The 24,605-nt window shown below is 33.8% G+C and overlaps 1 protein-coding gene and 1 long non-coding RNA gene across 2 annotated transcripts; both read right to left on the minus strand.

The window, feature by feature from the left end:
* Window positions 1-20,349: 20,349 nt before the first annotated feature.
* Sgt (small glutamine-rich tetratricopeptide containing protein) lies at window positions 20,350-21,475 on the minus strand. Its single transcript, XM_014236740.3, has one exon. The coding sequence runs from the start codon at window positions 21,439-21,441 to the stop codon at window positions 20,494-20,496; it is 948 nt and encodes a 315-aa protein (XP_014092215.3). The 5' UTR covers window positions 21,442-21,475; the 3' UTR covers window positions 20,350-20,493.
* Window positions 21,476-22,332: 857 nt separating this feature from the next.
* On the minus strand, window positions 22,333-23,459 carry LOC118681198 (uncharacterized). Its single transcript, XR_004976886.2, has 3 exons — window positions 23,209-23,459; window positions 22,571-22,702; window positions 22,333-22,505 (listed from the first exon to the last, which is right to left on the minus strand). It is a non-coding gene; the product is annotated as an uncharacterized lncRNA (long non-coding RNA).
* Between the last annotated feature and the right edge of the window lie 1,146 nt (window positions 23,460-24,605).

Below are 24,605 nucleotides of genomic sequence, written 5' to 3' on the forward strand. Positions count from 1 at the left end.
TCATCTAATTTTATATGTACTGAGCTACTTTTATTCTTTGAAATATTACCATTCTCTCCTCGTAGGTAGAGTGTTAATGGTTTCGTTATGGATGCAAATCCCTTTATAAATTTTCTATTATATGAGGTCATTCCCAAGAAAGATCTTAAGTCTTTCGAATTTGTAGAGGTTTTGTACCTATCTATAGCTTCTATTTTTCCTGGAACTACTGTAATTCTACCGTTTTTAATTATATGTCCTAAAAATTCTGTCTGTCTTTGAAAAAATTTTGACTTTTTATCCAAGATTTTCATGTTGGCTGCGTGTAAAGTGTGTATTATATTGGTGATATCTTTCATATGTTGTTCAGGGTTAGCTGAATATATTATATTAGGACATCATCTATATACACGTATGCGCATACTCCTATGAATGGTCTGAGGATGTCGTCAACGCATCTTTGAAAGATCGAAGGTGCGTTTTTCAGTCCAAATGGTAGTCGTAGAAATTCATATCTGGCATTATTTATTGAAACTGCTGTTTTTTCCCTGTCTTATTATTTTATTTTAATTTGATGAAATCCTGATTCCAAATCTAACGGCGTGAAGTACTGTGCTTCTCCTAAGTTTTGGAGCATCATGGTTATGTCCGGAATGGGATATCTATCAGAAATTTGTTTGCGCATTTAACTTCTGGAAGTCAATAACCATGCGTCTTTTTGGGTTGCCTTGCTCGTCATTCCATTTTTTAGAAACTGTCCATATGGGTGAATTGTACGGGCTTTTGCTTGGCTGTATTATTTAATTATCTTATAATTTTTTATTTCAATTTCTACAAATGCTCTATCCGCTTGGGGATCTGACCCAAATAGGATTATGTGTTTCTGTTCTGATTTCTGCCTACTACTGTAGTTACGTAGGGTAATGTTTTACTCTGCTCATTTCTTTTAATTAATTCACTTATTTCTTTTTTATACATTTCTTCTCCTCATCATCATATAATTTATTCTTGTTAATTTATCCTTTTTCACAATTAATACACTTCTCTCTGTATCTATCATTGCTTTCATTTGCTTTAAACCTTTAATTCCTATCAAGAAATCGAAATCTTGTAAGGTATCGAGTTCAAAAATTTATATACTAAATCCTATTATATTCACTATCTTTTTATGTTTAATTAATGATTTACCGCGTAAAGTAGCGGCTTGTTTTTTACTTTCTACCTCTATCCTTTTTGCGTGAGGGAATTTTGGACTTACATAATTTTCTTCTGCACCACTATCAATTAAAATATACACTGAGTTACCTTCTTCTGTGGTCCTTACAAGCGTTGGTAACCCATGCCTTAGAATAAAAAATATTCTTCCTGTTCATATTCTGTATTTGATTGTTGATCGTGTGTAATTTGGTTGATCCGTTGATTCTTCGGTTGTATATAAGCATGAATTGTATTATCTCGTTCTCGTTTGTATCCCAATGCTCCTGCTACTTTCTTAAATGGATTTTGATAATTCTGTCGAGGGTGCGGATTTTGTGGTGGTTGTTGCTGATTCTTGTTGTAACCTTGTCTCGTTGGTCTACGAAATATGGTGGATGAATCGATATCCATTGGTTCAACTGGGGGTTGTTGTTGACAATAATAATTATTCTGATATTGCTGAAATTATGATTCTGATGATGGTTGTATCGTGGAATGTACTCGAGGTTCTGATGGCGTCAATCATGTTGCATTGTACGGGCGATACTGTAGGCATATGCTAATGTTGTGCAGGATCGTGCATAGATGGCATTCTTGATAGCTACACTTCTCAGTCCCGTGACGAATGTTCTGATTGCTTTAGCTTGGATTTCTTGTGTCAATACTTGGACTATTCGTTCTTCCTTGTGTATCATCTCAATCTTGGATAGCACTACATTCAATGCTTGGTTCAGATTGTCATAATATACATGCAGTGGTAGTTCTTTTTGTTGTATTTTCGTCATATCTTCCTACAGAACGTATATTGGTCGTTTGTCGGCATAGGAGCCGTCTAGCCTATCGATGATGTCCTCGATGTTTCTCTTTACGTTGTGGTTGAACAAGATCTGTGCTGCTTTGCCAGTAATTTTTCCTCTGATCATTAATGCTTGGGCATATATTATATATTATGTCCTTCGAATTGTCGTATGTCTTCCATTAATGTGGTTGCTACTTTCCTCCAATTCCTGTATTCGTTGTAATCACCATTAAATTGTGTTATTGATTTAAACATATTCATGGTGTAAGAACATATTTGTTCTGTTCGTTGTGGAATGGTTACACTTCTTCCTAATTGTAGTTCGGATAACTGTTGTTGCAGATCGGCGACTGCGTTGGTTAATGCAATTAAATTTGGTCTGTCATCTTGCTGATTTATTTGTTGATTTATTTTACTAAAGATCGGTCTCCCGTTGTATTCTTGGAGCGCTGCTTGATATGGTATTCTTTCTATGAAAGCGTTTGATTGACGTTGTGTGGGATGATGCACTGGTAAACTTCTTGGATGGTTTAAATGAATCCTTTTTTTGTTTCCAGGGACTAGGTTCTTCCCTTTTAGGCAGACTGACTAAGGATATTATTGATGATCCTTTTTTGTTGCTGCCCCACGTTGGGCGCCAGTTAATTTATTTACTCGTTAGGAATAAAATAAATATATATATTTCTAAGTCAGCCAATGAGATTGGTTCTGACTGATCCTTTATTTGTATAATATTTCACCGTATTCACATGTACTTCAATATTGAATATATTACACTTAAACTGTACAAGTGTTACAAGTGGTAACTTGTTACTCGGCAGTCGATAATGATAAAATGACCCCGAGGCTATTGTTCCAGTTGCTTATATAGGCTATGCTCATCGCTGCTCATACTATGGAGATGTTGGTTGTTTACTAGTAAGTAACCATTTGGGTTGTTATTGTTTGTTGTACTGATAATGTGCTTCTATTGTTCTAAGAAAAAGTTGTTTTGATGATTTTTCTATAATGTTTACTGAAACATAAGGTTGTGGTTAAAGATTAAAGTATTAACTCTCCCCTCTCTTGATCTCCTGATCTCTCTTGAGTCTTGAGTAGATGAGTCATTCCTACACGTTCCATGGTAGCGTTGTAGTTTCTCAGATATACAGTTTTTTGATAACTTATATATAGTTTGAAAATTACAAACATACTTAATCCTAGGACTACAAGTACTCCTATAGTTATGAACATATTCTTGATTGGGTGTTCTACAAATGGTATTTAAAATTTATTTAATTTTTTAATGTTGTCAAATTGATATTCGTTTTCTGATTCCAATATTTCAAGAATGTGAATTCTTTCGTTTCCATTAGCTATAATATAATCTTTAATTTCTTGTTCCTGGTTGTGGAATACTTCTGAGTCAATAATAATTGTTTCATTAAATTGGATTAAATTCAATCCTTCAATTGATATTTCGTTTAAAATATGTTTTCCTTGTAATACGACATTACCATGTCCTAAATCTATAATAGGTGCGTTATTTTCTTGGATAACATTACAATGGGCTTCGTAACCTTCGATCATTGGTATTGTACAATTGTCATTAGGTTCTTGTTTACAAATATATTTACTTAATTTATTTTTACATTTAGATGTTAATATTATTTTATCTTCACTTTTACTTACGATTTTATTCATATCCAAAATGCCTTAACGATAGGATAATGGAGTAACTTTGTATGTTGTGCATTTCTTTTCAATGACTGGATATTTATAAATTACAATGAAAGTTTCGTCTAATCTACCTACATGCGTATCTGCATATTCGAGTATATCAATAACCGGTAAACTAGTTTGTTCCTTTTCTAATATCCTTTCAATCTTGTCCGTATTTATTGCTGCTGAATAAAAATTTCCGTTCTTCGCGAAATTAATTGTCGCAGTTAAGTCAAATAACTCCTTGTATAATTCTTGCAATATAACCTTTTGTTTAATCGTCTCAATATTAAATGTTTTCATCATTATTTCAAAGTTGGAATTAATTTGTCTTTGTTTGTTATTATTTTCAATTATGTCGATGAGTATTGTTTTAATTTCAATCAGGTCGTCGTGGTCTGGGACTCCTGTGATAAATTTCAAAATCGATCCTAAGAAATCAAGAGATCGTCTTGAGCGTCTGGCTCGTCCATTATTCAGTAGTTGTTTTCTGAGGATTTCTATTCTTTTGAACAATGCTGTTTCTGTTGCGTCTTCACTAGGCATCTCTCCTTTATGTTCGGCGATCTCGTAGTATGGTTTAATGGTTAATGGTATGGTTAACACGTACTTGCGATCTTGTAAGTCGGTTATTTCCTGAGCTAAGGATGTTGCTAGGATTAATGTTTGCGTTATCTTCATCATTGTTTCTAAGGTTATCCTTGTGTACGATCTTCCCCTCCGTTGTTAAAATTGTGTCCTCATAATTCTCTTGTACTGTTTTCTTCAAATAGCGTGGGTTTGTTTTATTTCGTCGATTTTGTTTCACATAAACTGTTTGTCCTGTTTTATATTCCTTTTGTGTTCGTTTTTTATTGTGGTATGATAGCATATACTCCTGCTTATTTTCAGTTCTTTTATTCCTTTAGTCTTGCTCCTTTCAAAAAATAATTCGATAGGTTTCCTTCTTGTCCTATTGTATTCCTTGATTGCGTTGAATAGTTCTTCAGTCGCGGCTGATTTATTTTGTTTAGTGCGAATTCTAGTAATTTCCAGAATGGTTAAATGCAGCCGTTCAACTTGAGCGTTCGATGTTGAATGGTTTGCTGTAGTCATTGAATGTTCAATATATAGCTGTTGGAATAGAGCTTTTGCTGCTATGCTATTAAATATAGTCTCGTTATCTGTCATTAGTTTATTACAAAATGGGAATATTTTTATGAGTACTTCCTCTAATATTTTGTAGAATTCTCTTTTGTCGTTTAATCTTCTCATATATGCGTATTTTGAGTATCTATCTATGCATGAAAGATACATTGTTCCATCGATTTCAAATATGTCCATTTGTATTTGTGTGCTTGTACCTTCGGGTATGGGTATTTTTGCAAAAACTTGTTTTGTCGGGTGGCGTTCGTATTTGTTCTCTTTACAAATGCTACAATTTCTGTTAGTCGGATTACATCATTTTTTATATTTAGCCAAAAGCAAGTTTCTGGTATCTCTAATGTATTATTTTTTGCGTTTCTATGTGCTCTTTCATGCGTATGTTTAATTCTAAATTTCTCCATCGTTTTAATTTTGAATTTGGGTTGTCCTCTGATATTGAAAAAATTAGGGATTGATGATCGGTGTAAATAGTAGTATTACTAGTAAGACCATACAGATAATTCCTAAGTTTCTTGAGTGCCCAAACGATTGCTAACATTTCTTTTTCGTTTGTTGAGTAATTTTGTTCAGTTTGGGTTAATGTACGTAAAATTAATGCTATAGGTTTCTTGCCTTGTGACAATACAGCTCCAATCGCATGATTGCTTGCGTCTGTAGTCAAATCAAATCCTTTTCCAAAATCTGGTTGGAATAATTCTATTTGTTCTTTTAGTTTATCTTTTAGTGTTTCAACTGCTTTAAGTGCTTCGTCATCTAATTTTATATGTACTGAGCTACTTTTATTCTTTGAAATATTACCATTCTCTCCTCGTAGGTAGAGTGTTAATGGTTTCGTTATGGATGCAAATCCTTTTATAAATTTCCTATTATATGAGGTCATTCCCAAGAAAGATCTTAAGTCTTTCAAATTTGTAGGGGTTTTGTACCTATCTATAGCTTCTATTTTTCCTGGATCTACTGTAATTCTACCGTTTTTAATTATATGTCCTAAAAATTCTGTCTGTCTTTGAAAAAATTTTGACTTTTTATCCAAGATCATGTTGGCTGCGTGTAAAGTGTGTATTATATTGGTGATATCTTTCATATGTTGTTCAGGGTTAGCTGAATATATTAGGACATCATCAATATACACGTATGCGCATACTCCTATGAATGGTCTGAGGATGTCGTCAACGCATCTTTGAAAGATCGACGGTGCGTTTTTCAGTCCAAATGGTAGTCGTAGAAATTCATATTTGGCATTATTTATTGAAAATGCTGTTTTTTCCCTGTCTTTTATTTTATTTTAATTTGATGAAATCCTGATTCCAAATCTAACGTCGTGAAGTACTGTGCTTCTCCTAAGTTTTGGAGCATCATGGTTATGTCCGGAATGGGATATCTATCAGAAATTTGTTTGCGCATTTAACTTCTGGAAGTCAATAACAATGCGTCTTTTTGGGTTGCCTTGCTCGTCATTCCATTTTTTAGAAACTGTCCATATGGGTGAATTGTACGGGCTTTTGCTTAGCTGTATTATTTCATTATCTTATAATTTTTTATTTCAATTTCTACAAATGCTCTATCCGCTTGGGGATCTGACCCAAATAGGATTATGTGTTTCTGTTCTGATTTCTGCCTCTACTGTAGTTACGTAGGGTAATGTTTTACTCTGCTCATTTCTTTTCATTAATTCACTTATTTCTTTTTTATACATTTCTTCTCCTATCATATAATTTATTCTTGTTAATTTATCCTTTTTCACAATTAATACATTTCTCTCTGTATCTATCATTGCTTTCATTTGCTTTAAACCTTTAATTCCTATCAAGAAATCGAAATATTGTAAGGTATCGAGTTCAAAAAATTATATACTGAATCCTATTATATTCACTATCTTTTTATATTTAATTAATGATTTACCGCGTAAAGTAGCGGCTTGTTTTTTACTTTCTACCTCTATCCTTTTTGCGTGAGGGAATTTTGGACTTACATAATTTTCTTCTGCACCACTATCAATTAAAATATACACTGAGTTACCTTCTTCTGTGGTCCTTACAAGCGTTGGTAACCCATGACTTAGAATAAAAAATATTCTTCCTGTTCATATTCTGTATTTGATTGTTGATCGTGTGTAATTTGGTTGATCCGTTGATTCTTCGGTTGTATATAAGCATGACTTGTATTATCTCGTTCTCGTTTGTATCCCAATGCTCCTGCTACTTTCTTAAATGGATTTTGATAATTCTGTCGAGGGTGCGGATTTTGTGGTGGTTATTGCTGATTCTTGTTGTAACCTTGTCTCGTTGGTCTACGAAATATGGTGGATGAATCGATATCCCTTGGTTCAACTGGGGGTTGTTGTTGACAATAATAATTATTCTGATGTTGATTGCTGAAACTATGATTCTGATGATGGTTGTATCGTGGAATGTACTCGAGGTTCTGTTGGCGTCAATCATGTTGCATTGTACGGGCGATACTGTAGGCATATGCTAATGTTGTGCAGGATCGTGCATAGATGGCATTCTTGATAGCTACACTTCTCAGTTCCGTGACGAATGTTCTGATTGCTTTAGCTTGGATTTCTTGTGTCAATACTTGGACTATTCGTTCTTCCTTGTGTATCATCTCAATCTTGGATAGCACTACATTCAATGCTTGGTTCAGATTGTCATAATATACATGCAGTGGTAGTTCTTTTTGTTGTATTTTCGTCATATCTTCCTACAGAACGTATATTGGTCGTTTGTCGGCATAGGAGTCGTCTAGCCTATCGATGATGTCCTCGATGTTTCTCTTTACGTTGTGGTTGATCAAGATCTGTGCTGCTTTGCCAGTAATTTTTCCTCTGATCATTAATGCTTGGGCATATATTATATATTATGTCCTTCGAATTGTCGTATGTCTTCCATTAATGTGGTTGCTACTTTCCTCCAATTCCTGTATTCGTTGTAATCACCATTAAATTGTGTTATTGATTTAAACATATTCATGGTGTAAGAACATATTTGTTCTGTTCGTTGTGGAATGGTTACACTTCTTCCTAATTGTAGTTCGGATAACTGTCGTTGCAGATCGGCGACTGCGTTGGTTAATGCAATTAAATTTGCTTGTTCTGTCATCTTGCTGATTTATTTGTTGATTTAGTTTACTAAAGATCGGTCTCCCGTTGTATTCTTGGAGCGCTGCTTGATATGGTATTCTTTCTATGAAAGCGTTTGATTGACGTTGTGTGGGATGATGCACTGGTAAACTTCTTGGATGGTTTAAATGAATCCTTTTTTTGTTTCCAGGGACTAGGTTCTTCCCTTTTAGGCAGACTGACTAAGGATATTATTGATGATCCTTTTTTGTTGCTGCCCCACGTTGGGCGCCAGTTAATTTATTTACTCGTTAGGAATAAAATAAATATATATATTTCTAAGTCAGCCAATGAGATTGGTTCTGACTGATCCTTTATTTGTATAATATTTCACCGTATTCACATGTACTTCAATATTGAATATATTACACTTAAACTGTACAAGTGTTACAAGTGGTAACTTGTTACTCGGCAGTCGATAATGATAAAGTGACCCCGAGGCTATTGTTCCAGTTGCTTATATAGGCTATTCTCATCGCTGCTCATACTATTGAGATGTTGGTTGTTTACTAGTAAATAACTATTTGGGTTGTTATTGTTTGTTGTACTGATAGTGCGCTTCTATTGTTCTAAGATAAAGTTGTTTTGATAATTTTGCTTTAATGTTTACTGAAACATAAGGTTGTGGTTAAAGGTCAAAGTATTAACTCGCGCCACCGAACGGTTAAATCACCGGTAAAAAACCCCACAGGTATTTATGTTAAGGTTTCTTTGAGTTTTTTAAAGTCCAATTGACAATTCTAACCGAAACTGTTGTATATGTGCTTTGAGTTGCATCGTGTGTACATATTAGTCAGTTTCCTTCAATATATTGGAGTTTTCGTAGCCGTGACTTGCTGGGATGTTATACAAAATTAGACTTCACATTTGATATTATCAGACTATATCATTATGAATCTTTATTAAGTGAAATTTTATAATTTTATGAAAATTATTGGTAAGTTAAGGCATAAGCTATCAATAGTGAAAATAAACAACCGATAGTCAGACGAAAATAAAACTATAATAGTCCCATTGATTGTTTTGCAGCTCTACGTACAATAGGAGACAATACAAAACAAACACAAAAGAAACATACGCATGCAATACACATGCATTCAACATTTAACAACACAAACACATTTAGCTAATTTAAGAACTTACATATAAACAAACCTGCACAGGCATTGAGTTGAACATTTAAAGTAAACCGATATCACATAACACACACACATTTTTGTAGATTGGATAGATTTCTAAAATAGTATAGAAGCGATGAAAATATTGAGATAAAATCACTTGTTGTAAGCCTAAGAATTAATGAAATTATTTTTTTTACATCAAAATTATTAAATTGCAAAATTACTTAGTTTTCTTGGCTATCCATTTTCATTATTTTTATAAAACAATAACAATAAAACAAACAACTGTTTGACAGCAGAATGCTTTTCATATCATTTGGTGACCTTTTTTTTAACTTTTTTCTTATGAGGTCCAAGCAATAATAACCTCACAAAATAAACCTCGCAAGAAACCTCACAAATGTTTCTGATTATACACTAATAAACACAATAGTATTGGAGCTACGCTCGCGTAAATATATTGGATACGATTTAGTATTACTGACTGTTTTATTTTGTTTTAAGCTTACTGATATTTGGAGGGCCGGTTTAAGACTTTTTGAAATTGAATAGATTTTTATGTTTTGGATTGTACGCGAGTAAATTGCGAACTTGTAGTAGCAAGTTCAAGTATAAATATAAAAATATGATTACATTTTTTCTTGTCGTTATACGAGTAAGATTGTTAAATTGAGTTAAAAAAAAAAATAAATAATAAATAAATATAAAATATTCAATGTTATTTTATTTATTATTATGAAATTTAATATAACAGAAGTGATTGCAATTTACAATTGTTTCTTTTTTACACTTTTTTATTCTAAATAATCAATTAATCATACAACAAAATAAAATTATTTGAACTTATTTTTTTAAATTAGCAATTTCCTTAACGTTGACGGTGTTGTTGCTTGCATCGCGACCAGCAACCTCTACGCTTATCAACGGACTGTGATGCGAGAAGTACGAGACGAATCTTCGGTACAGGTACGTCGTATAATTTTTGTTCTTTTACCACTTCGAAGATCGTACTTGTATATAATATATTTTGTACAATTCTTTTTGTAATAAATATTCCAACCATAATTTTACTGTTTATTTTTGTACATAGCCCTGCAAATAAACGGATTTGTGCATTTGATGTATTTTGGTGTGGCAATTGCGAGACTATCGTATTAATGTCGACAGGTACATTTATAACTTGACCAATTATGTCTTTTGGTCCATTGACGAAACGCAAACGGCATATTTGCATGAAAGGGATTCGCGGCGAAACTAATCTTTCCGTTATTATAAAAAAAAAGTAGGATACTCGGGATGTACGAATTCATTCGAACGCAGGTATTGCAACATACGAATCCGTTATATTTTCGTTTTAAAATTCATTTTGTAAAAATTTTTATTCAATTTTGTGCAAGTTAATTTTTGTAATGTCATTTTGGAACCACAGACGGTCGCAAACCGAACATACGAAACCCAACGGACTGTCGTAGAAAGGTTTTTTAAATTCTATGTCTAAATTTGTGATTTTGCTATCAACATTTTTAATTGAACATACAAGCGATCGCTTTTAGTTCTGCGTTTTCGTTGGTAATCGGTCAACTCATTGCGTTTGTTATTTGTTTTTATACCATCGATATTTTTGCTTTTTTCTAAATCTATTTTTCTTAAACGATATAGTCGATAACGTTCAATTTTTTGCTTACATTGCTCATCGGTTAAAACGTACTTTGATTTCATTACTATTATAAGCAAAAATAACGCATCCAGCGCCACGCAAAATCCGACCGCATGCCCAGCACTAAAACATGATATATATTAACATATTTGTTGCTTTTTTTTATCGGGTTCGAGAAATATCCTTAAATTCGGGCTTCTAAACCAGAATACCCCCTTAACAAAATTAACTAAGCGTCACGTATTAGATATACTATAGCTTAATGGCACATATCATAGAGAAGGTTCAATTGCGGACCAGCGTGTGAGTTGTCAAAACCTAACAAGATTCTATTAGTGGATTTCACCTCAGCTAGCTCGGAAGGAGAAATTTTAACAGTGGCGAGTGAACAGAGCTGAGCATTCAATGAAAATTATGCTCAGAGACTTGCTTAGATATTACAGCTGCATGTTAGCCTTTTGGCTTTTATTTTTATATGCTTATATGCAAACATATTTATTAATATGAATATCATTTTGCGAATTTTTATGAATGCATGCCAAACTGATAAGACTAATTAAATTAGGCATTTAAAAATTTTATTTAGTTTTTACATAATATACATTCCTAATAAATATTTTGTATTATAATTGTTACTAATAGAGATTAAATTTATTACAACATTTATGTACATACATATGTACATATTTTATCATATTAATCTTATATAGTCATATGTATATCTGCACATGCGGATTTGAATGTACGCAGTCAGATTCAAATCATGATTTTATCGCTTATCAATACACTATGTGCGTGCATTGATTTATATGTACACACATATTTGTATATAAAAAACTGCCGAAGAAATAATGCATACACAAACCAACCTACATATGTATATGCATACACATAGTAAATATGTCAAATATGTCAGTCAAATAACAATCGTCACAAGTCAATATGTCAACCAAATAGCCGAAGATCAAATGTATAGTAAATCACACAACAACAATATTGTCATTCATGAACGCAAGCGTACTTTCAACAAGCAACCTCGCTTCATTCATAAAAGCAGATATACTCACATCTCCCCGAGCATGCTTTTGCCTCGTCATGCGTCTTTTCGCAACGATGGCAAAAGCAAAAAATCATAAATTGAACAAATTTCTCATGCAACCCCGCAAACCCACAAAACACAGAAAAAATTGACAAAACTGGCAACAAAGCTTTTGTCGATTTAAAATATTTCACAATTCTAAAATATGCAAAAAACTGCTTCGTTACATAGACATACATATTTACTATGGTTTGTAGGCAAAACTGTTAGAGCGGCAAGGATCGGATTTTCTACCAACAACACAATGTTGTGACGCTTTGTCGTGGCGCAAGCAATCCTCAATTTTTTGACACATTGGCTCTTTGATATAAAAACCAAAACATGAGCTTCGCCATTGGTTGTCCGCAGTGGCGGATCCATGAAGGGAATAAATAATTGTTCAGGAATTGTAAAATATTGACGAAAAATTTATATAGTTAATAGATCGATTCATAGAGTACGCTACTATCATAAAACCAGAGCGCGGCAAATAATTCTAATTCAAATTCAGAAGATGAAGAACTGGTTGTTCCTGACAATGGAGATTTCGTATGAAACAATGAGTGTACATATTTACATACGTACAATTATGTTGGATGTAGACAAATTAACAATTATAATGGGTACTTTCATATTTGTTTACATGCACACATAATTATACATATACAATATACTTGTATAACTATAAAAGATAAATACACGAGGTTTTAGTTTACTCAAATTATATGATCTTTGATTCAGCTCAAGTGCTTAAACAATAATAATTTCTTAATAATAAGCTTTCTTATTCATCACCCACACTTCGAGCTCCTATATATGAGTATAAGAGGTGAAATGTGAGAGAGGCATTTAGAAGTAGAGTTACACACGTATGTATATATGCCACTATTCCCAACTTTAAAAGTGACCATATTGCTTAATTAGAGTACTTACATTTAGATTTAATACATATTGGTTCTTATTAGATTTTGTTATTTAGTTTTAAATATATACTTTAGAAAACGACCTACAATAATTTTTTTTTTTAATTACTTTTTGTAGGTTACTATGATGATGATTGGTAAATATTGCTTATGTTATTTTGATAATATGGTAATAACCAAAAAAATAAAGCTCAAATTAATAAACAAATTTCATTTCTTCAATATTTTTTCTTATTTCTTTTGAACTGGTTTTTATACTTTCTGACTTTTTGGATTTTAAATTTTACAATATGATGCTCCCCATCTTCTTCTGTTTTTAACAATCTTACTTGTTTAAATGTATTACATATCTTATCTAATATTTTTCTTGAATTTTCCGCATTGACAAAATTAGTATTGATATCTTTTTCTTGTCTGTATTTATTAAAATTTTCAATTCTTTTTTCTTTGACTGCTTGCGGCAAAAAAAATTCATTAAAAAAGTCTATAACATATTTTTCTCTGATTTCATATACCGGAGGCGTAACTTTGAATGGTAGTTTGTTTGCAATGTGGTCACTTTTACAGTGATTACAAAGCTCGCAACTATTAATAATATTTGAAATTTCTTTGAGGTAGTTTGGATAATAATATTTTTCTTTAAAACATTTTGCTACTTTTTCTATCCCTTGGTTTAGTCCATTTAAATGGATTTCTGTAACAATAGATTTGAATTCGGAATATTCTCAAATGTGTTTTAATTCTTTATTTGTCCTATAATTTCTATTTCTACTACTAGTTATCAAGCTTTTATAAATATTTGGAACTGCAGAAAGTCGTTATCGTTTGGCATGTACAATATATAACGGTTCTCTTCTTTAATAGATATGTTTCAATGATTTTTTTTGTGTATTCTGGCGTTAGTTTTTTGTAAGTTATCAAAACAAGATTATTGCTAAAATTTTTTAGCGTTTCACAGCTATTTGCATTTCCCCTTATTAGCTTTACTTGATTTTTTAATAAATTTAACGGCCTTTCTGTTATGTGGATATAACTTTCGTTACCTTCCTGTGCCGAATGGGTTGTTGCACAATTTGAGACGATTTCGTCTTCCTCAGCATTGCATTCCTCTCAACGTGATTTTCCCTACCCGGAATGTATTTCACGTCGAAATCATACTCATTGAGGCGTATCTTCCATCTTTGCAGTTTTGCATTTGGTTCCTTCAAGGTGTGCAACCATTGAAGTGGTCTATGATCGCTATTGATAGTAAATTTCCTACCATACAAATATGGTCTAAAGTATTTAGTGGCCCAAACCATAGCTAACAGCTCTTTTTCTGTGGTAGAGTAGTGAAGCTCATGCTCATTCAGAGTGCGACTCGCAAAGCAAAGGGTGACTTTGTTGGCTTAACTCTGCACCCAAGGCGACGTTAGAAGCGTCTGTAGTTAGCGTAAATGGCGTGTATAAAATAAAATGAAAATTTCTATACAATAAAAAATAAAATGGAATGGATTGAATAAAAAAAAACTTTTTTACGGTTTAGTAATTGTACGAATCTGTAAGCGTACGTTTCTTAAATTGAAATTAGCATTAATTATTAAAAGCAACTATGGGCATAACTTTAATAATCTACAAATTTGGTTTAATACGGGCGGTAAGTACGGTAGGGGGAATGTCGGTGAGGGTTTGGGCTATAATTTCTGCGAAAACACCCCAGAAGAAACTGCTTGGAGAGGAGCTCGTTACGTTTCTTAACCGGAAGCATTAGGGGCATCCCGTGATAGTCCGGAGTTCAGTGTTTTGACAAGTCTGAAACTTCTTCGTCTGCGTGGCGCTACATCTAGGCGACCATATTGGTGAAGCACAGTGTATAAGGAGTACAGGAGCACAGACTGTCTAATGTAACGCCTAAAACTTTAGGGTTGTTGACTTTCGGAATTTTTGCGTCATCGACTGAAATGTTCAGATCCAGTCTGTACTTCCATTCCCCGACGTCAATATCGTGCAGTCATCAGCGTACAGTAGTGGGGAGAGGACACCACTCTGCGTAACCCCCTGTTTAATTCTTCTAAGGTCGGAGTTTTGACTCGAGGTAGTTCATAGTCGACCGCTTCAGCCCTGGAAGGAGCGTTGATTGTTCTAGGTCATCAAGTAGCGTTGTGTGATCTCGGAAGCCATGCTGATGGTCTGCAAGACTCAGATGGTGAATGAATGTCGAGAGTAGCAAGGCCTTTTTGATGACCTCCGATGGGGAGGTTCACCCATCGGTGGAAGTAAGTGGTGCGCAGTCTTTGGGCATTTTGCGCAACCGACGGGTAATACTTCGTTTGGCCTTGTCGGTCGAAGGGTGCAGTGTAAACTTCCAGCTCAAGAGCTCCTTACGGCCGTGGAGGTCCTTTCTTGGCCACTCGTTTGGAGTGGCGGCGCAGTGCGCGAACATGGTGCAGATTGGTTAGTTGTTTAGGCAGGTGTCGCAGTAGTGCGAGCAGGTCTTAAGATGGCTCCATCCATTGCATGTATTGCACCTAACTGAGGTGGAGTTTGAATGGAGCCTTTTAGCGCATATGCAGAAGATAAATTCCTCGGGGCCCGGGTTGGACTCGATGCCAGCACGGATCAAGAGGATACGGAGCAACCCTGCTGCTAGGTGTTGCTCTAATGACGACAAACTTAAACTAACACTTACCGATCCAAACACGGTTAGATCGCCGAAATAACTGACCTTGGCCGGATAAAATCCGGGTCAATTCCGGTAACGTAAAACCGGCTGTTATGGGAATTGGTGCAAATTCGGTGTACAACCCCGCCTACTTCTACTACTTACCTACTAAAATTCCGTTATAACAAAAATTAAAATAGGAATATACATTTTTGTTTTTGCATTGGTATTTTCTGCCAATTGGTGGAGTGTTCGAATGGCTAAGAATGGGGCACGGTTAATGCCGAAGGTCACTGTTTTTAATTTATAGTTGCGTAGTGGACAATTGGGTAATTTTCGGAAAACAATTCGCTGAAAATCTTGATTGTCTTTATGTACGACTATTTGTACATACATTTTCTTAACGTCCCCATTGAATACGTATTTGAATATACGCCAATTTAAAATGAGAGCATTAAATCTGCTTGGACTGTGGGTCCCGTGAATAGAATATAATTTAGGAAATTTCCTGAGCTAGTGGTTCTTGAGGCATTTAGGACTTTTGTTCTTTTTTTATCTGGCTTTACTACCCTGGCCTTTTTACGTGATGAGGCAGGTAGAATGAGTAGTATTTGCTGTTTATGATTTTTTCGCCTGCGCTTACTTCCTTCATGTGGTCTAAATGGAGGTGTTCTTCTAACACGCCATCGTATTCTGGCTTAAACTCACCTGTTTTAAGTAAGTTTTTTCCATACTTAAAAACTGCTGTATTGCAGAGGTGCGAGAGTGACCTAAGGCAAGTGTGTTAGGAAATTGTTGTTTTAGTGGTAGTCGTACGACATACCGACCATTATCTGATCTAGTAGTTGTGGCTTTGTAAAAGTCTTCACAATACTGATCTTCAGGGGTTGTATTTAATATGAGGGAGAGCTCTTCTAACTCTCAAAATTTCTATAATTGTGAATTGATGTATTCATTTGAGATTCCCTCAACTTGAGTGGGCATGGTAGTAACTGGTTCCGTAACTAGGCCACTTGGGTTCCAACCAAAAATAGTATTTTGGGCCAGAAGTGTCTTTGAAATTTTCTCAAAACCTTCGAGTATTATCTGTGGTATGAGATCGCTACCTAATAGAAGATCTATTTTAGCGAGAGGGTTGTAGTTGGCATCTGCTAGCTTTAGGTGTGAAACCTTTTGCCAATGCTTGCTACTTATGTGATAGTTTGGAAGCATATTTGTAAGTTGCGGTACGACCATTGCTTCTGCTTTAATTCCCTTATCCGCTTGAGGGAAATTAGGGTGATGGGGCAGATTTTATTTGAGTTTTGGACTACTCTTCCGCCCATTCCCATGATATCAAAATTGGCTAGTTTTGATGACAGTTGTAGCCTGTTTTGTGCCCTAGACGCTATAAAAGATCGTTGTGATCCTTGGTCTATTAAGGCCCTAAGTTTAAACAGCTCTCCTCGGTGTTCGATGGAGACGACTGCTGTTGGTAGTAGTACTCTACTTTGAATTTCGCTGTGTAGCGTTTGGGTTTTTAATGCCTTTGAGCAGCATGGTGCTTCTTGGCAATTTTCGGGATTTCGCACTTCGGGATTTGCTGTTGCAACTAAACCCGTGGCTCTTTTCATATTTGCGCTGTTTTTGAGCGAGCTGAGGTATGTGCTGTGATGTAGCATTGAGTGGTGTCTTTGATGACAATAGAAACAATTGAATTTGTTTTTACAATTTTTATAAGGTGACAAACAATTTGTACAAAGTATTTTTGATCTGATAAAATTATTTCGTTCGTTAATTTTTAAGTTTTAAATTTCTCGCAAGATTGTAGCTTATGCCCTCTTGTGCATAGTTCGCATGACGTATGTTTATTCTGTTCGGGTGTGAACGATTGCGTTTTGTAAAAGCTTCTGTTTAATTTGTTTTTGCTACTAGCTTGGGGTCTATTGAAGCTTTCTTTTTAGGTCGTGTTGAATAATTTTTGTTTTAATTAGTTTTTTATCTACCCTTTCAGCGATTTCGTTCTGGGTAGTTAGAAAGTCTTTCATTTGTTGTCACGTGGGGCATTTAACGATTTTTCTGGTAATGCTGCGGTGCATATGTTTACCACTATAGGGTCCCAGCTGTCTGTGGGAATATTTTGTGTCGATAAAACCGACAAACAGTTTGAAACAATGGATTGTAGTCTTATAAATTCTTCACTTGTTTCTTTTTGAATCTTAGGCAAGTTTATTAGTGTCGTTAATTGTTTATCGACCAATATTCCTTCATTTTCATATATTGCTTTTAGAGCTTCCCAAGCCAAATTAAAATTGTCGTCATTTAGTGTGAACTATTTTACTATTACGCCTGCTTGACCTTTTGTCTCATATTTTATTTTTGCGCTTTTGATAATTTTGGATGGTTGATGTATACGGCTGTGAACATGTCCCGTAAGGACCGCCATTCTTCATAACCTCCATTGAATATTTCGGTGTCACATGCGGGCTCCTCGAGGTGGATTCCTGAACTTGCCTCTTGACTTTGAAATTGTGGCAAGTCTACTCTCGAATGTGGAGCAATAGCTTTTATTAGCTTTAATTGATCGGAGATCATAGCTTTTGTAGCTTCATACTGGTCTAAGCCTTTTTCATAATTGGCGAAAGCCGAAATTTTTACAATTTTGATTTGTTAGATCTGATGAATCAGTTTCTATTATGACGTCATGAGCTGCTTGGAGTCTTGTCCAAAAATTTTCGAGATTTTTAATTTTGGTTTCCAGTACCGATTCAGAATAGTCTTGAATCGGTGAAGATGAAATCTAGTGCAGTATCTTATTAACCTGTCACTTTCTTTTCAGTGTAAACTGAAAACTTATGTATATGAGGCGATAAATGATAATTTTTACCAATACTCTTTTAGGTGAATAAGAGTTTGGTGTTTCGAATTATATTTTACAAAACGTTCATTTAGTGTTATGAATACCGTTTTGTATTTACTTGTGTATATTTTTGTTATTTTTATATATATGTATATTTTTTTTATTCATGAAAACGCACTTTTAATTATTAATACTTTTTATGTCCTTATGTTGAAGAATGTAGGTACACCCTAATATATGGCCTAATTTGTACGCAGTTATGTTCTTTTGGAATTAAGAGCTCGTTGAAGAGATCAATGCGCTTTTTTTTGCATGCAACCCTGCTTGTTTTTGGTTGCCTAAGAACAAGGGGCATTGCCGGAAAATTGCCTATGAGGACTTTGAATATATGTAAAATTGTATATACCAATATATGCATAGTATGTAAGTATGTTGTTGGAAATATTTTATTTTGTATTTTGTTTTTAATAATTTTAATTCAGTGAATTATTTTTCACTTTACCGCTGTGAAATTACTTGTGAATTTTAAGTGTATATATTTAGAAGTTATTCTAAATTTTAATTTATTTATTCCCAGTGTAGAGTAAAAAGAGATAGGTAAATTCTATGCCGTATGATTTTTATGTAAACGTTCGTACGTATGTTCGCAATACGAAGAAAGTGCGAAATGAAATTGGAAATACGCAGGTATTTCTCAAATGCAATTATGTATGAGTTTATATATGAAAATTTTAAATTTTTTGTTGATAATACATCGATGTATGTAATAATCGTACTCTCTGTAATATTGATTTGTTACTTATATGTACCAAATGTATGTATGTATGTATAGATGGACGTGGTAAGTTATTATGCATATATGTACAATATATATGTTTGTTTGCTTTTTGATGTCTCTGTTTTTGTTAATTTTTTTTATTAAATACTTGCTATTTCGCCTTTGCTTACTTATGTTATGCAATCCTGCTTACTGCTTTATTAAGCATAAGGGGTATTGCTGGAAAATATTTGAATGTGAATACTTGAAATTTTTTCATGTGTTTTACCTGTTTTTTGTTAAATTTTGTGTTGTGGTTTGAGACCACATATGTAAGCTTTTATAGGCATTAGTAATTATATAATATGTCGTGAAAACAGTATTTGAAATAACCAATTTTATATTAGTATATAAAACTCTTTATATATATATATATATAATAAAGTAAGACAAAACACAATGAATACGCTCACTTTCATTTTCCTCAAGGGGCTTTTTTAAAGGATATGTGTTTGTTTAATTCCTTGTTTTAATGATCGCGCCCGTTTATTTTGTTTTTACTTTTATTTTGTCTTTGGGTTTCGCACCCGGTTTGTTTGTCAATATGTTTTTTTATTATTTATTTTTTTTTCTTCGCTCTTTTGCATTATATTATACATATATACGTATTTATGGGTGTCAATGCATTATATATAGTTTTTGCTAATACAATTTTAGTTATATATGTAAATATACATATATGTACTCTCCTGTTTTTTTTTATAACACCACTTTTTGTTTCACTGCAATCTTTTTTGACACCACCCTTCTTTTTTCCGTATATGTGTATATATATTATATATATATATTTTTTTTGAATGTATGTGCTTTGCCGATTATTTGCATAAATTGCGTGCAAAAAATGACAGCAGAACGTGATGCTGTTGCAAGTGTTGCCAAAAATTCACGCAGAACGTGATATTTTGACAAATTTGCAACACTGCGGTCGTGATTGCCATCTCGAACGCACCCGTAGTTTCATCGGGTGGTGAGAACCTGTGAATGTTGCATTAGGGTGCGCCAGTTATTACCGGAGAGAGTGGTGGTACCGAGGCTTAACTTATTAAACACACATGAAACTAAACAGTAAAAAATTGTTCTATAAACCTACATAATATTGACCGAAAAATACTTTTATTATTGTTAGATAAGCGTGGGTTGCTCTGTACTATATTTTTCGTGTATCGAGCATACCACACTTTTCTCTCAATAATTTTTTAAACCATTTTTCATGAAATGGTTCTTGACATAAGTCCACTAATTTCATTAGTATTCATTGCCGATTTCTGGTCGAAGAAATTTAAAACCTAATAACCCTAATCTACAAAATATATAAACAAAGGCAATCTTTTTTTTTTTTGCTAAAATTTTAAGTTTTTAATACAACTGAATTAATACATCATATTATATTCAACCTTATCAATATATAATATAACCTCGGGCTATCCGTATTCGAGCACGAGAGCCACGGTATTCTATCTTCAGTCGACTTTTATATAGCAGGTGGATGAGAATCCGTGTTTGAACTTGGTCTGTCATTCGAACTACCTTCTCCTTGAGTTGACGACATTTGGCTCGCGATTGATTGAAAAAGTTGTAACATACTGTTGGGAAGTAAAGTGGAAACCATCGGATCATTACTATTTGCTGGTATCCCTGAACATAGTTGTTGAACTGCATTTCTTACAATCGGATCTTGGCTCAAAGCCTGCAATTGTCCCAAATCTATGTCAGCATCGTTAACTAAATTACGAATTGCTTGCGATGATAGCATAGAATTAATACTATCTGATATCTGAGGAATGGAATCGCGTAATTGAGCGGCGTCCCGAGCTACTTCCAAATTGTTACGATAGTCATGATTTTCTGGTTCCAGTTCAATTGCCTTTTCATAAGCTTGTTGTGATTCAGAGTATTTTTTCAAATTAGAGTATGCTATACCAAGCCTTCCGTAAGCTTTGCCATATGTAGGTTTATACAATAATGCTGTCTTACAATCTGTAACAGCATTTTCGTTATAATTTAAACGAATATATGCAGCTGCACGATTACAGTAATAAATTGCATTCCTTGAATCAAAGCATATTGCACGATTATACTTCAACAGAGCTTCATTATACTTTCCTTCTTTCATAAGCCGATTACCTTCATTTTTAAATGACTCAGCCATTTGTGTTGCTTTTGGATTACGTTCAATAAACAAAGTTTGAAATATCTCAAAAATATCCACACCACCTTTTTGTTCATGCTCACTGTGGTTTTCCGAAGCTAGAGAGGATTGCAACCCTAAGTCATCGGATATATCAAAGGCAGTTTGAAGACATTGAATTGCGACATCAACACTCTCTCTACAATCTGAAGACAAATTTTGAGAAGTGTTCGGATGTTTCAAAAAATTAATAAACGCCTGTACAAATTCTTTATGAACTGTATCAACCATTTTGAAGAACTCTAATTCGCAAATATTTATAGATATGGAAGAAATAAAATAATCGATAATAATCGGCTAAACTACGTTCCACATATCGGTTAATTACCCAACCTTCCTGTTATCTAAGAGCACACGTGTTAACGACTTGTTATTGTTTACTTATGCATATATTAAACTATTTGCTATATATTTTAAGAGAGTGGCAAAAAGTAACACATCGCCAATTGATGTTCAATGGTTTACTGGTTCCATCCAATTGCAATTATAACATGCTGTCTCGTTCTAAGTTACCTCCTATAAGCGTACCTTCCCTCAAGAACAGTGACAGTCATCTAAATGGTAATATGACAGTCACAGCTGAAACAATTTTGTCAGCGCGCGGAACAAAATTTCCTAAATATTCTTAAGAGCTTGTGTGTGAGTTTTCGTCTCTTTTAACACATGGGTATTTGGAACTGATTCACTATATATCTATAAAGTTCATTTCCTGAGTCATTGCTGACCATTACTTCATCAAAGCTGAAAATTGTCAATTATGACTGAAAAGCTATCATAACTGCAATTTGTTGGTTTTGACGGTAAATCTATCATAAATAACAAATATTTTTTTTCATCATTTTTAAACTTCTAATATTAAGATATTTACCAAAAATGTACAAAAAGTAATATAATTTTTAACATAAATTACGTAAGAACTTATAACATTTCTTCCTCTCTAGGTAATTACTTTGAAATTTTTTTATATACATAATACATTGAAAAATCAATATAATTAATTTTTTTAAATTGAAATATTTATATAATTAATTGAAAAGACAATATAATTCATTATGTTTTTTAATTTAAATATTTACATAATGCATTAAAAAAGCAATATAATTCATATATGCGAACTAAATTACAAATCTAAGAAATTGTAATAAAATAAGATAATATTCTTAAAAATTTATATACATTTTAATTGTTGCGTTTCCTTAAGATGTATTTATTTCTTTTGTTTAAATCGGTGGTGGCTATGTTCAATGGCTCTCCTTATGCTTTTTTAAAAGTAAAATGAACCTTGCGAAATGAACCTGAAAAACGAATAATAAATTAATTAAAAACAGTTGCCTTTAGCTTTTATATTCAGCTTATTTACCTCGTAAAATTGCTTCAATGATCCTTAGTTGGCTAAGGCATGTTTTTCGTCTCTTCCATTCCCATTAAACGACTCGAGGAGGAAGTCCGTAAATATATTTTTGAAAGCGTGTCCAATGTCATCGGATGCACCCTTGAGTTTGGGGACATAGGTGATGTGTAAAAGAATAATATATAAATGTCATTAGTAATTTTAAGTGTATTTATATAATAAAGAACGTTTTTACTATAGTTTGCGTGAAATCGGAGTTTTTTAGCTATTCTTACACCACCAGACAACCCTCAACCGTTTAAATTGGTAAAATGCGTGCTACTTCATCAAGAGTGTCATTTCTTGCCTCTCCAGTCAGAGGGGCACACCGATCGCTCAATCTTTTTTATATGCTTCTTTCCTTGGTGAAATCGAGTTAGATATCGGGTTAAATATATATAAATGATCAGGAGGAAGAGACGAGTTAAAATCTATCCGTCCGTTCGTGCAAGTTGTAACTTGAGTAAAAATTGAGATATCTTTATGAAACTTGGTACCGTAAAATGGTCCCGCCCCCTAGTAAGTTTAATGTGCATATCTTCTAAACCGCTAAAACTATAATAACAAAATTCACTGATAACAAATGTTTTAGCACCTCTATCACTCACTTTTTAGTTTGAAGTGGTTTAAACGCGTGTATTTTAGTTTTTTAAAACTATATTTTTTTTTAATTTTAACTTATCTTGTGACAAGACAAACAGAAAAAATTGTTTTGCGCAGTTCTGAGAAACTCATAAGGAATTTTATGCGTCCAATTTTGACAGGATTGCTTTTACAAAGAGATAAGTGTTTTTTTTTGACAACCATCAACATTGACAGCCATTTTACTCTTCATTTGACTGTCAATGGTGACAGAATTCAGCCATTTTATTCTTAGCGAATATGTTACCTATGTGTTATCCATAACAAAATTATGTTACCCAAATTTCCATTGCACCCTGGTGTGTCGAGCGAATATCAGAAGGACTGTTTAGGACGCCTCTGAAATAAAAAAATCAGCCGATAGGTATAAGTATACATATACAATTGTATATGCCCGTAAGAAATTAGATTAATTACTCTAACACCAGTAAGAAGATACTGAAATATCGGCTTTTGGAGTATCTCCAAGCTAGGCACAAAGTCCCTTCAATCCTTACGCATTTGTAACTAAACAGAGACTAACTATCGTATCGTATTACCTGTAGATATGCAAACGGTCCTAGAATAGTATCCAGTCCAATATAGGCTGGTCACCAAATGGTTGCCCAATATCAATAAAAATACCACTAACGTGCGACACACTTTCCGATAGCGGTGTTGTTTTTGAGGTCGCACGGCGCTCTTCTATATTTTAGGCCCTGCCAGATTCAACATGCCATCGCCAATACGTTGTAATTCTTTACAACTGATGGCAACTATGTCTTATGTGTGGTAATATGTCTTAACAATAAGACACTCCCGCATATGTGTCACATTCGGCTTTCCTTTTGCCTGATTACCACCTCTTGTCATCATTGCAGGTCAAGAAATGATGGCAAACTTCGCATTGTGACAATACCGGATGACTACAAACCTAAGCTACAATTTTTGCAATTGAACCCATCGATGGGCTCCACAATTTGTTCTTCGTTAGGTTAAGAAACGTTCGTGTAACCAATCAAAATGCTTATCATCTTGATACCTGCAACAGATTTATGTAGCTGTGTTTTTCGGCGCCGCTGTAGATGCTAATTGGATAGTGTTATCATAATTGCTAGTGGAATGTATGAGTGTTACTAGTTTGTGCCCCACCACTGGACCTTATTTTCGAATAAATTTCGTTGTCATCATTAAAACCATCTTCCCAGTCATCATATTATTCGCAGTTTGATCATTTGTTGATTTGTTTGAGTTTGATTTCTCTTCTCTTCTTCTTAAAAAAATTGGTTATTCGCCTTTCCTTGATATACTTTATTGTCGATAGTTTTTACTCTTTCTAACTTTAGGATTCCCTATTCAATTAGAAATGACAGTGAATGTACTG

Source organism: Bactrocera oleae, chromosome 3 (genome assembly GCF_042242935.1).
Source record: "Bactrocera oleae isolate idBacOlea1 chromosome 3, idBacOlea1, whole genome shotgun sequence".
NCBI lineage: Eukaryota > Metazoa > Arthropoda > Insecta > Diptera > Tephritidae > Bactrocera > Bactrocera oleae.